Genomic DNA, 14,284 nt, shown 5'->3' with positions numbered 1-14,284 from the left:
CCAAGTCATCTCTCTCATCCTTCCTCTCTCCCACCTCCAGCTCCATCTCTCTATCCCTTTCTCTCTCCTCTCTCCCAAGTCTTCTCTCTTGTCCTTCCTCTCTCTCAATTTCTCTCCCACTTCCCTCTATCTTCCCCCATCTCTCTATCTCTCTCTATGCCTTTTGATCCTTTCCCTATCTCCCTCCCTCTCTCCTCTCTCTCCACCCTCAATATTTGTGTCTCCCTCTCCCTCTCTCACTCATCTCCCCTCTCCTTCAATTATCTCCATCTCTCCCTTATCACCCCCTATCTCTCCACCTCTATCACTCTATGTCTTTGTTCTTCCCTCTCATATATATCCAGAGCTAATATATATCATGATATACTAATACATACTATAATATAAGAAATTTAATACTGCATTAATTCAAAATTATTAAATTTAATAATATTAATACTATAATATATTAATATGAATATTAGATTTCATAATAATATTAATATGAATCTTTTAATATTTTTTTTTTTTTTTTCCACTGGAAAAATCCGTAATATTTCATTATAATATGAAAAATTACATATGTAGATGCTTTGAAAGCATATGCCAACTGTTCTGTACCTTTTTTCAAAAATAGCAGTTCAATGCTATATATCTGTCTGTTACATTTACAAAAATTGTGCAAGATAGGTGCCATTTTTGGCAATCCGCAATCTATTGCAAGATATATCATGATGTGCAGTCAAAAAACATAAAAACTGTTTTATTATATCGCCCCTTGACCCGCAGTAGGATATGTCGGGTCTATATAAGGCCGGTGGTAGTACTTCTGCTCCTGCTGATCCAAAAATTCAGTGATTTCCCATAATCCATGCTCCATCACCGCGGCCTCCTTGGAAAGCTTGTCAGCAGTCTGGTTATGTTCTCTGTATATATGAGAGATGTGAAATAAATTAAAAGCTTCCTTTAGTATAAAAACTTCATCAAGCAGTACATTTAGGGTGTGTGAGTGACATGTGGTAACTCTATTGACCCAGTTAACGACAATCTGTGAATCGCCCAAAATGTTGATGTTGGTGCATTGGTGACTGAGTGCAAAATGTAGCAAATGACGAAGAGAAATGAGCTCAGAGTAATTGTTTGTGCCATCCCCCAATCCAACTTTGATGTGGTAGAAGTGCCTCGAGGATTTGTGGATAATGATGCCCGCTCCGCAGCCATGTTCGTTTGCAGCCCCATCGAAGAAGGCCCATGGCGAGCTCATGTCGATGGTGGGAGGAGGGGTCGATCGTCGCTGTTTTAAGAGAGGAGGATTTGATAATTCGTTAAAAGCTGTAATGATTCCAGCTTCAACGAGAGACCACCTGGCCTCCCATCCATCAAAGATCATACGATTCCTGACCTTCCAAATAGTCCAGTTAACTATGATCGGAAGGTTTACAGCTTTCGAGCCACTGTGTTTGTTTCCCCAGTCGATCCAAGCGTCGATGAGGTCTGTACCAGACCAATCCCCAGAGAACTGAATATGGAGTGATGTTATGCCATATTTGAAGAACAATGGGGCATCTTAAGAATAAGTGTTCGGTGGTCTCTGAGTCTGTTTTGCATAGTACACATCGCGAGGGACCGGATACAGCTCTGCGCTTTAGGTGTTCATCAGTGGGAATGCGATTGCGTAGGACACACCAAGAGAATAATTTTGACCTGGGCAATGCATTTAGCTTCCAAATCTGGTGCCACCATCGATCAAGCACTTCCGGCTTCCTGTGGGAGATGATGACTTTATATCCTTCACGAGGAGAGTATATCCCACTGTCAGCCAACTACCAGATGAGTTCATCCGGCCCTTCCACAATTCTGATATGGGATTCTGAGAGGGCATCGCAGTATGCTTTCCAAGGTTCGTGCCATCTGATAGGGATGTCTAATTGGGTGCCCGATTTCCAAGCCTGATGTAATATGTCAGAGCCCTCAGTATCAGCGATCTGAGCAAGCACCCTAATGCCTCGGGAGTTTAGGAGGGCAATCAGGTCTGGAGGAAGCCTGTGTCTACCTCCACACCCGCTCCATGGGTCCATACCTATGCGCACTTTGTTTCCACTCTTGATACGCCATACGATATTGCTTCTGAGGAGGGGGAGGGAGTGAAGGAGGGCTTTCCATATGGAAGAGATGCCCGTTTTGTTCCAGCTTGGGAGTCTAGCCCAATCGATGATGTCAAGAGGCCAGATGTACTTATGGTATGTAATGTCAGTCCATAAACTGTGGGAAGTCAACAGCGCCCAACCCATCTTTGCAGCAAGTGCTTTTGCAAAAGATGCCAGATCCTTTAATCCCCATCCCCCCCATTTCTTGGGGAGAGCAATCTTGTTCCAGGAGATCCAAGCAAACGTGCGCTTCTCTTCCTTTCCAGCCCACAGATATCTGTTGCATAGTCTCTGAATCTTAGAGAGGATGTTCCGGGGTATCCATGCTAGAGCCATCCAAAAAACAGGGGTCGCTTCCAGCACGGATTTGATCAGAGTTAATCTGCCTGCTCTGGAGAGATATCTGAAGTACCAACATGATATTTTCTTCTCAATCTTGGTGACAAGCCACACCCAGTCAGCTATCTTTTGGGCTGTAGGCTTTAGCCAGTATCCAAGGTATTTAAGACCTCGATCCAGAGGTTGAGTGATAAAAGGGAAGGCCCGCATAGCTGATTGAGATTCAGCAGCAGAAGTACCAACCAGAGTGATGGAAGACTTCTCATGGTTTACCACCATCCCTGTGGCATGAGAAAAAAGATTTAGGATTCTGTTGAAGGATGAGGTATCCCTGATGCTTCCATCAAGGAGAATAAGGACATCATCCACGAACAGAAGGTGAGTTAGGAAACAAGCATCTGAGATCTTTAAGCCTCGGATGGTGCCATCCCTCCTTGCGGAAATGATGAGTCGACTGAGCGCTTCAGTTACCAATAGGAACAAGAGGGGGGAAAGGGGGCATCCCTGACGAAGTCCTCTTTCAGAGTGGAAGAAATGGGATGCAGCTCCGTTAATCAGAATACTATAAGTAGGTGAGGTGATGCATGCCATAATCCAAGTGATAAGCTGATGAGGGAAGCCCAGGTGGATGAGAATCATTTTGATGTAGAGCCAGCTGACTCTATCAAACGCTTTTGAGAGGTCAATTTTGAGAAGAATGCTCTTGAGGTGCTTGGACCAAATAGAGTGAATGGCTTCCTGAGCAGAGCCAATGGCTTCATGAATCTGCCTATTTTCCAAGAAAGCGAACTGCTGAGGAGCGATGTGTTTGGATAGGATGGGTCTGATCCTATTGGCAATAATCTTGGATATGATCTTATAGAGAACATTGCAGAGCGAAATGGGACGAAAATCAGCGAAGGATGATGGAGAGTCTGACTTGGTAATGAGAGCGATGAAGGTGGTATTAATGGCATGATAGATCTGTCCAGAAGTTCTGCTCTCCTCCACCACCTTTAAAATGTCTTCACCAATGATGTCATAAAAGGCCAGATAAAATTCAATGGTCCATCCATCAGGACCAGGGCTCTTTTCCTTCTGGAACCATTTTATGGTGTTCTCCAATTCATTCATGGTGACCGGTGCATTGAGATCCTCCAAGTCTTCATTGTTAACGAACCTCGGGAAATGGGAAGCTACACGAATGATCTCAGCAAGGTTGGTTCCCGCAGGGCATTTGAAGATACCTTTGAAATAGGAGGTGCCAAGTCTGGAGAGTTTGTTGAAGGAGTCTGCCAGACCCCCATCAAGATAGGGTAGGTTCCAGATGGTATTTGCCACCCTCCTCCCATTTGCATAATTATGGAAGAATCTAGAGTTTTCATCCCCTGCCTTTAGCCAAGTGGCTCTACTCCTCAGCCTGATCGATTCCTCTCTGAACTTGAGAATGCTGTGCTTCTGCTTTTCTAGATCGACCAGCCTGTTTTTACTTTCCACAGAATTAAAGCCCAGGTTTTGTTCATCCAACAGAGCGTGTATGTCAGCTTCTATCGAGATGAGCAGTTCATCTTCCTTGGCCTTTTTCATCTTAGCCCATTCGATCACAATATGTTTGAGTTCCGTCAGATTTTTGACAAAACCCCTAGCCAAAGAGGATTCTCTGTCAATAGGGTGAGCAACCCAAAAGTCCGTGACCAGTTTAGAGAATTCAGGGTCCTGCAGCCAATGATGATTGAATTTGAAAGGAGCTTTTGGTTTAGGTTGGGGGCCCAAAATTTCCATCAGGATGGGAGAGTGATCCGAAATTCCCCCCGAACTCACCCACTGTGATATGGGATCTGCTTGAGCAGATGAGCCCCAAGATTCACTATATCCCAAGGAGAAATTTAGGTCGCCACCTATGATCAGGTTTTCCGCTTGCATCAAAGATCGATCAAGGAGGGTGCTCCAGAAACCTTCTCTCTGCTGACAGGGTCCATATATATTGATGATGCGCAGATGCAGCCCAAGGTCTTTTGAAAAAATGTCAGCTCCCAAATATCCAGGCCCTCCCCAAGAAGAGTCCAATCTGATGGAATAGGGATTAAGTCCAATGGCCATACCACCTGAACGGCCCATAGCATCCAACCCTATGAACTGCCACCTAGGCGCAATCGATTTTAAGGCGAGAGATATGGATTCTGCAGAACCCAGAGTCTCTTGAAGGAGGATGATGTCAGGAGATTCGACCTGAAAAAGTCGTTTTAGGGCTAGCTTTTTGGGGGAGCTAGCTAAACCCCTGCAGTTGAAGGAAAGGCACTTCATGGGGGACCCCGCTGTGGGGGGATTGTAGCTCTAAGGGCCCCGACAATGGTGGATTGATGTCCCGAAGCAACTTCAGCCCCAGCACGCCTAATGGCTTTGTTCAGATTGGATTTTCGACCCCTGGCTGAGGTGTGACCAGGTTCAGGGGGAATAATGCATAACCCCGAGGTACCATCAGATACAGATTGAGAGGGACGGGGCCGAAGAGAATAATGGTGAGGGGGTTTTGATTCAGGATGAGACACATAAGGGCGAGATGGGGACAGGGAGTGATCAATGGTAAGGGAAGGAGGGATAGAGGCAGTAGTAGGAGGGGGCGGCGGAATTGAGCATTGTGCCTTAGATACAGAGATAGAGTTAAAGCAATCAGATGAAAGGGAAAGAGAAAGAGTTGAATGATGAAGATCAATACCCGATTTCTGAATTGCTGCAGCTGCTGCTCTTGTCCTTGTCATGGGAGGAGTGAATGTGCCCTCAGCAGAAGACGGTGTATGATGAAGCCCTCCATGAGGATTCGATGAAACCTTCTGAGGCGGGGAGATCTGAGGCGCAGATCTTCGAGGAACAATAGGAGTAACTTTTGGAGGGCTGTCTCCACGATTATTGAGAGGGCAATCCTTATAGAGATGCCCTACCTGGTGGCACCGATTGCACCGAAATGGGACACCCTCATAGTCCAGTATCTGGATGCGCTTGTGCCTTCCCCATTGCAGAGTGATGTCCTCCTCCAACCCTTCCCTGGTGTCAAGATGTACCAGGATGCGAGCCATGGTTCTTCTCCGAGTGTCTACATAAGAGCGGTCATGATCCAAGTACCTCCCCAGAGCGTTTCCAATTTGGATGAAGGCCTCTTCATTCCAATATTGCCTAGGGAGTCCGGGTAGCCTTACCCACAGAGGTCCAGCAGCGATCTGCTCCCTTTCAGGATCGAATAACGGAGTCCATCGCTTCAAGAGTACTGGAGCGGTCTCTATGTGCCAATAGTGCTCAAGTACAATGTTCGTGTGATCTTCTTTCGCGAATTGGAGGGTGAACCATCCCCGTGGGAGAACCTCAACCTCAGGGAGCGTAGGGAGCAGAGAGCCCCAAATCTCCTTAACCCATCGAAGCAAGCGATCTGCCGAGAATGTGCGTCCTCGCACGTGACCAACTAGGACGGTGCATGCGAGCGCCATGGTTTCCTCGAAACTTGTCGAATTCCCAAATGTGACAGTGGTGTCCTTTCTGATAGCCCTAACACATCTTGCCTTGAGCTTCTTTGTTCTCGGGGCGCAAGGGTGGTCTGAAAGGGGGTTTGAGGTGCCCGCCGAGCTAGGCCCCGGAGCACTTGTATTTACCACTGGAGTGCCGAAACATCCGGAGGGCTTTGGCCCAATAGACGCAGAGGGGGTAGCCGGGTTCATCTGCGGGGGCACATAAACCCTAGGATCCGAGAGCGAGGAAGGAAAGACAATCGGAGCGGAAGGTATATCTTCAAGAGTCAGAGCCTCAGGGTATGAAGACGCGAGCAAGGAAGCGGTCCCGGGAGATAACGGCGGAGCCTCAAGACCCTGTTCTGTTGGGGTATTAGGCGTCAAGTAAACCCTAGCCTGTAGTTCCTGAGTAGTATCAGATGTCAAAACCGAAGATGAGAAAATGGGGTCGGTGAACACTGCCTGTCCAGATAGCGGATCCTCGGAATAATCCACGAGGTCCGTTAACGGAAAGTCCTCCATGTCGAAAACTGCTACCGTCGCCGTCGCGCTGTCACCAGTTCCGAAAAACCCTATCTCCCGACAGAATCTACCGTTCTGTGGTCCTGTAGCCGATGCAAGTTGATTTCATCCGAAACCGTCGCGGTCTTCTGCGGAGCGCGGTTTCAGAGCCTCCATCTCCTCCTGGCGAGCTATCGGATTATAAGTGAAGTAATTTCAATATGAATCTTTTAATATTAATATTATGGTTAATAATATTTTCTTGCAAGGTATTAAAAATAATTTGGCCCATAGGATGCACCTAAATAAAATCTCTTGCTTTACCTAAATGAAATCTCTTTTTTTAGTGTTCTTAAATATAAATAGGATTATCGAGTAAACATAAAAAGATATTTTATTTATTTATATCCGTCTAGTTTATTTATATTTTTATTTATTTACCATACCTCTTTTATAAATATGGTATTTGGCCCATTGTATTTCACCCTCGTAAAAAAATGCTATTTGGGGCATAGGGTTCACCTAAATAAAACTTATTTTTTGAAGGAGTTGTTTTTAGTGGGACTCTTTGGACTTTCCGAAAATCCCCTGAAAAATTTGAGGTGAATTCTTCATTTATGTTATTTAAATTGGTTTTTTTTTATATATATACATATTCAGTGCCCTGAAAAAACTAAGGTACTTCTATTATACATAAGTTATCATAGATTTCAATAAATTCCTCTCACATTTTAGGATACTTAGGTTTCAATAAATTTCATCATTCCATAGATTTCAATAACTTCCTCTCAGGGTACTTTGATTTCAATAAATTTCATCCATTTCAATAAATTTTTATGGAATTTTAAAGTATTTCGATTGTACAAAGTTTACCATCAATTGTATCGTTCTAACAGAGTTGAAGCCGTCCAAGCGTTTTTGGGTACTTAACCACCCATGTTTTATACGACGAACACAACTGCCGAGAGCAAAAGAAGCGCAGACGAAGTTAATCGGCCCCCTCAAACTCCACATATATTTCAAGCTTGCCCAACTTTCCTCCCTTCAACAAAAACGTATCTACTACGTTTTCTGTTTCTAAGTTTTGATAAAGTTAAATAAGAACATAAAAGATATCTCCATCGCTTTCCTCCCTTTAACAAAAACGTATGTACTCCGTTTTTTGTTTCTAAGTTTTGCTAAATTTAAATAAAACATAAAAGATATCTCCATCGGTTTAAAATTTCGCCAGCAATTTAATTATATAACAATAAATAAAATATTAAAATGATTTCAATTTTTTCAAAATTTGGGGAACACTAAGAGTTGCTAGCAATTTTTTTATTTTAACTAAATATAAAAAAGCTTTTATATTTATGGTTTTTCTTTGACTTTGTAGCCATAATTCTGAAATAGATATATACATAGTTTTTTTAAATGAAAGAGGAATGTAATGTCATAGTTTTGCACCTTCAATAACATGATGATGTCTCTCAAAATATGTAAGCAAAAAGGAAGCATAATACAGATTGAAAATATTAATGTTTGTACTTAGAACAGTATTTCTTAGTCCTCCTGAAAAGTGTATTGTCTTAAAGATAAGCATAAAAATGCCATAAAAATAACAAAAAGAATCTTTGAAGAAAACCAATAATTTTTTTTTGAAGAAAACCAATAAATGTAAAAGAGATCTCTTTGCCGAATGAAAACAATTTGCCGAACGAGATCTCTTTGCTTCTTCAAATTTCCACAGTGGTTACATGGCACAGAACTTCTTCCCCCTCTCAAACGTAGCGGTCCGCCCAGTAACTGTCCGCCCAGTCTCGAGGTGAACCAGATAAGAGACATTACGTGACTTGTAGACAAACAGCCAATCGTACCACTGTGTAACACTGCCATAATAGGGAAAGTCTAGCGGAAGAGAAGCAACCGCAGTCCAAACGTTACTCGCACTCTCATACTTCATCACCCATTTTTTATACAATGCATGCAACTGCCCAGAGCAAACAGAAGGCACAAACGAACTTGAACGTCCTCCAAAACTCCACAAATTTTCCAACCTTGTCCACCTTCCCTCCCTCGGATCGAAAACCTCTGTACTTCTCTCGTCGGCTCCGTTCCCTCCCTTCCATCCGCCTAATACCATGAATTTTCCTTCCCTGCAAACACCCGAACAACTGATGCGTGGTTCGCTCATGGGAGGCAAAACTTGCCACTTATCCTCCTCCACGTCATAAGCTTCCGCAGTCGCTAGATCGTTGCCATACTCGTCATGCCCGCCAGCAAAGTAGATACGTCCAGAAGAAGAACAGGCGGCATACGCAAATAAGTAGCGGAGATTGGGAATGTCAGCTCCGCGGCTCCATTTGGCAGACACAAAATCATAAATGTAAATACTCTTCATTTCTCTGTGATTGGATGGATGCACTCCGCATATGAAAACCAGTTTTCTATTCACAGAAACACACTTACAGTACATTCGAATTCCATCACAGTGGGGGATACTGATCCGTAAACTTTCCGAAGTGCCCTCCGCAGGGTCATACAATGCTATCTCATCCAGATCAGGATGCTTTTTTATTTCATAAAAACATAAAAGTTGATTGCTCTTTCCAGAGAGTTTTCTATCAGAATAAAAGTTAGGATCGCTCAACATACCTTTCCACTTTCGACACACAGCTTTGAGATTCCTGTGCGAGTGGTAATGCACTCTTAGCAAGCACTGTCGAACAAGATCATCTGGAAGATCGGTAATTACGGCCATCACTACGGAGATGACTCGAAGCTTCAAACACAATGTTTTTTTCTGCATTAGTATCCTTATATTTGAACATATCTCAATAGAGAGCTCAAGTGTGAGTTATTTATATAAGGAATTCACTTTACTTTTTTATTTATTTTTATTAAATTTAATTTGGCCGGTTTTTTGGTATATTTTTTTAGGATCCAAGGTATTGATCCATGATATTCATACGGATATCATAGTTTTGGGTCTATTTTTTAGTATTGATCCATATTCCTAGGAAATATTATTATTCATATGGAATACCATGAGTTTAAAATCCAAAAGATTCATAGATGCTCCTAAATTATATTGGTCAAATTACTAACAAGTTAAGATTACTACTCTAACAAAATATAAGTTTATACAAATCCTTTCCAGAAAAAACCCATAGATGGTTTTATAGTGGAACTGTTTCGAACCACAATGCGTGGTTGATCAAGAGAGTTTTAAATTATTTAATTTTTTTAATTATTTATTATTAATAATTTATGTTGATTTTTTCATATATGTTCTTTTTTTAAAATATACATTTAAATATAGAAGAATAAAACTCTCAAATCCGGAATTAAGATGGATCTAGGGTGGTTCAATCTCTCTCTAAGTATGTTATATTGCACATGAATACCATGGATCAATACCCTAAGTTCTCAATACCATGAGCCTTTTTCATTTTTATAAGAATACATTTATTTCTTTATTTTGTTATTTTATTTTAATCATTTTTTTTTTTTTAATTTACATTATATATATAAAAGATGGACCTAGGATGATTAATTTCCCCCTCTAAATATGCTATATTCCACATGAATATCATGGATCAATACCATAGGTTCTCAATACCATGAGGAATTTTCATTTTTATATAGGAATATTTTCATTTTATTTTATTCAATATTTTTTAAAGTAATTTGACTCAAGTCAAATCCGGAATTAAGATTGATTTAGGGTAGTTCAATTTCCCCCTCTAAATATGGTATATTACACATGAATATCATGGATCAATACTATATGTTCTGAATACCATGAGTCACTTTTCATGTTATATGAATATCTTCATTTTGTAATTTTGTTATTTTATTTTGAGGAGTTTACAAGATTTATGTTACCCCACACACATATATATATATATTTATCTATTTTTAATTATTTAATTATTTATTTTTAATTAATTTTTCTCAAGTCAAAAAGTTAAATAAAGTTAAATATTAGGTTACATCACCTCTACCATACCAGGTTGGGAGCCCTTATTGACCCAATAAATTTTTAATTTTAAATTATATATTTTACATTAAATTATTATATTGGACCAAGAGGCTAGAGGCCCTCTATAGCCGATGGGAGCCCTTATTGACCGAATAAATTTTTAATTTTAAATTATATATTTTACATTAAATTATTTTATTGGACCAAGAGGCTAGAGGTCTTCTATAGCCGAGTATGGGGGTAGATCTCACATAAACATGTAAACGTAGACGTAAACGTAGATGTAAACATAGACGTAAATGTAATTGTAAACATTTAACATGTTATCAATATAATTATTATTATGTATAAACACAATATAAAATTAAAATATAAAGAGGTTTATGAACACTAAATAAATATGTATGGTAAATAAATAAAGATATAAATAAACTGGAGGTATGATAAATAAATAAAATTTCTTTTTAAACTTACTTGAAAGGTATGGTAAATAAATAAAAATATAGATAAACTAGAGGTGTGGTAAATAAGTAAAACATATTTTTAGGCGGTAAGGCATTCCCTCTGAAATCAACTCTCCTCTCAAGTTACTTGTCCATTCGTGGGCCATTGATTTAGGTGTTGGACCATTAAAATTGTTTAAGCCATCTTTAGGTGTTGGACCATTAAAATTGTTTGAGCCATCACACTCATTCCACCAGTATTAAATTAGATTTAGTTAAAAATTATAAGAATCACTACTTGCCACGCAGCACAACGATCTCTCCTTGCTCGACACTACCTCGACCACCCTTTCTCAGCGATACTGATAGCACAACCTCACTTGCTCGAAACTACATGGACCACCCTTTCTGAGCGATACTGGAACGCCCTTGCTAGGTATATTAAGGCGGAAAACACAGATGTGCATGAGCATGCTAGAGCTACTTAAAGAAGAAATATTGTTATTATGTTTACATGTCTGTCACTGGAATTTCGAGATAGGGCTACATGTTGGCTTATTGGACCATTTTGATTTGTGTGTCTGCAGAAATGCAAAGCAAAGCAGAGATTGTGCTCCGATCGTTCTAATTTTTTCCTAGACAAGCGGGTTTTATTTTCGTGTTTTATTGTCGTGTTTGTCTTACATAGGTCTTAAGAATGAATGGCTTTCATGCCGCTATGATTCTTTGGTGTATAGTGTCATTTTTATAAGTCAATACTTAGGTCTTAAGAATAAATGAATGAATGTCTTTCATGGCGCTATGATTCTTCTGTGAATAGCGTCATTTTTATGTGTCAATACTCATGTATATATTACCTTGTAAATGAATAATTATGTCAAAATCTTGAGTTACAGTATTAGTTATTTCTGCCCATCATTTTTTTAGTCCAATCCTAATGTAAATTGTTTTTATCAATGCATGCTTTTAAAGATTTTTCAATTTCATAAGCAGGAGAGTGTCAAAAACAACTACTCCACCTTCTCACTTTATTATCTAGGTTAATTTAGGGAAATTCAAGGCACAATTTTGGCTTTTCTATAGCTTATGGGGTTTGGATGGAAAATCTGGTGGTTTGAGCACATTTGGTCATGAAATAAAGGATTCATCCATTCATGCCCGTGGGATGATCTAATAAGCAATGTTTTTTTGTGGATCCTAAGTTTCTTGATTGGTCAATGATTTGTGAAATATGATTAGGGTTTTAGGGGGGGCTAAAAATAGATTCTGTAGAAAAATTGAGAATGTTTTTTTAAAGCAGTAGAGAGTGATATATGTTACTATTTTGATTGAGTACAAAGTCCTAGTTGCAGCCTCTAATTTCCCAAGTGAATTCACAAGGAGGTAGGGTTGCACATAGACTATATGCATCTAAGTTTCGTAGGTTTTGTGAGTGTGATATTGTGAGTGTGGTGCATATTTTATTGCAACAATAACAAGTTTTCAAAAGTGCATGCACAAGGGTTCGCTCATTCCTCCGAAAAATCAATCCCCTTTTGTTTTGAATTGTTGTGTCATAGACAATTATACAAGTGCTTGAGAAGATTGGAATAGATGCAAATCACAGTGGAAAACCTCAAAGTATGTTTTTTCAGTCATTTGAAAAATGTGCTTCATGGAAAATTTGAACACAATTCCCTATTTTATGTAAAATAGGGAAGGGAGGAGTTCTGCCAAATATGATGTGAGGTTACCTACAGTCCTACTCAAGGCTTAAATGTGCTTATTTCTTCTCTGTGGTATATTGCAGTGGCTAGAAATAACTTGAAGAATGGGTGAACACTGATGTTAATGTCCTTTTGGTAGTAATTGCAGGCATGGTAATGTGCCAAATTTACTGAAGTATTTCCTATGCTTTTCTAGAAGGGATTTTTGTTGATAAGCATCATTTAACATGTTGCAGGTGCCTTTCCAAATTTTTCAAATGATGAAAATGGACTCCCTTCACCCCGATTTGATGAGGGTTCCTTTCTGACAACCTAGACAACTTTGAATATCTTAGGTAGTCTTCCAAACTTTGAATATCTTATATAGTCTTCAAATATGTGTTTAGTATGCCCTCTTCCTCAATGTGGCTGAAGGTGAGATGTCACTCGGTCATGGAAGAAACCTAGTAGTATTGAGGTCTTTTTTCGATATCATATAATTTATGCTTAATTCAGTGTTTCTTCCATGACCAAATGATATCTCACCTTCAAGCACATTGTGAAACATACCAAGGTTGAATATAAAAGGAATATCATTTGTATTTGGAAGAAATTGATACAATTCTAATTGGTATCGATATCATGATTCTGAGCTTGTTTGTGACTGCATGGTTTTATGTTGCTTGTGTGTGCTTGGAATTTAAGATCTTTGATTGCATGGATAATGATAGCAGTAAGTTATTGTTGGCTAGATTTTTAAATACATTTTTTTGTTGGAACTCATAATATGTACTCCATTATTATGGATCCATTAGTTTTATTTCTTATTATTTATGACTTGTGATCATCAGTGGCATTGTTTTCTGTAATAGATGTAGATCTTAATGTTATGCAAAGACTCAGAATGCTAAATATAAATATAATGATGTTGATGATGAAAAATAATACACAGTAGAATGACCCCATAAAATAAAGCTATTACTCACCTTAGTAATATGACTGGGTATAATAGTCCTTGTGATAAGCAAGAAACATAAAAAGACCAGGGGTTGTGAAAAGAAACGCTCAAATACAGGCTGGCCATAGAATGACTAGCTCACGTCATATAAATAATAGTGGTGGCCCTGATAGGCCTCCAATATCTTCAAATTGCAAGAGATATCGAGACAATGTGAGAAAACTATGGTGTAAAAGCTAAATTGAAAATGAATTTGTGGATTATAAATTTATGGATAATTCATTGTTGAAAGAGAATTCCTTGCTTTTTAGGTATTATGTAACCGATAGTTTTTCTCTATTTTGAAAAATACTATTGATTCACAATGTTAAATACTATTGATCCACAATTTTTTTTTTTAAATCTTAATGGGGCAAAACTTATGTGCCAGCTATCTATGTTGGACAAAGATTCTAGTAGGGAAATATGCATTGCTTATTTGGAGCTATTTGTAATATAGAGAAATGTTTTTAAACATGCTTTTGTGTATTTGTACAGTAGAAACCAAATTTCCAAGGTGATGCGTATGGTTATTTTTTAGTTCAAAGCAGCAAAAGGAAGCTTCAGAAAGGATATAAATGAATAGAAAATGATTTTTAGTCTAATGGAATGTATTTTTATTTTGAAATTTGTTTATGCAATAGTGTTAAATTACGAAGTTGATGTTAGCTCATGAACTTGGTAACTAATGGAATAATGATCCTTTTACTACCCAAAAGCAGCGTATAGTTCAATTAATGAAATTGCAAG

The 14,284-nt window shown here is 39.3% G+C and overlaps 1 protein-coding gene across 1 annotated transcript; it reads right to left on the bottom strand.

Annotated features, from left to right (window-relative positions):
• Positions 1–8,177: 8,177 nt before the first annotated feature.
• Positions 8,178–9,185, bottom strand: LOC149242856 (F-box/kelch-repeat protein At2g44130-like). The gene has a single exon (XM_089371044.1). It carries the CDS (start codon positions 9,183–9,185, stop codon positions 8,178–8,180), a length of 1,008 nt encoding a protein of 335 aa, XP_089227170.1.
• Positions 9,186–14,284: the final 5,099 nt, after the last annotated feature.

Source organism: Pinus tabuliformis, chromosome 8 (assembly GCF_031772625.1).
Source record: "Pinus tabuliformis cultivar Carrire ecotype Pingquan chromosome 8, CPIR1, whole genome shotgun sequence".
Classification (NCBI taxonomy): Eukaryota; Viridiplantae; Streptophyta; class Pinopsida; order Pinales; family Pinaceae; genus Pinus; species Pinus tabuliformis.
The sequence above is the reverse complement of the archived record's forward strand: the minus strand, read 5'-3'. Positions and strand labels throughout refer to the sequence as shown.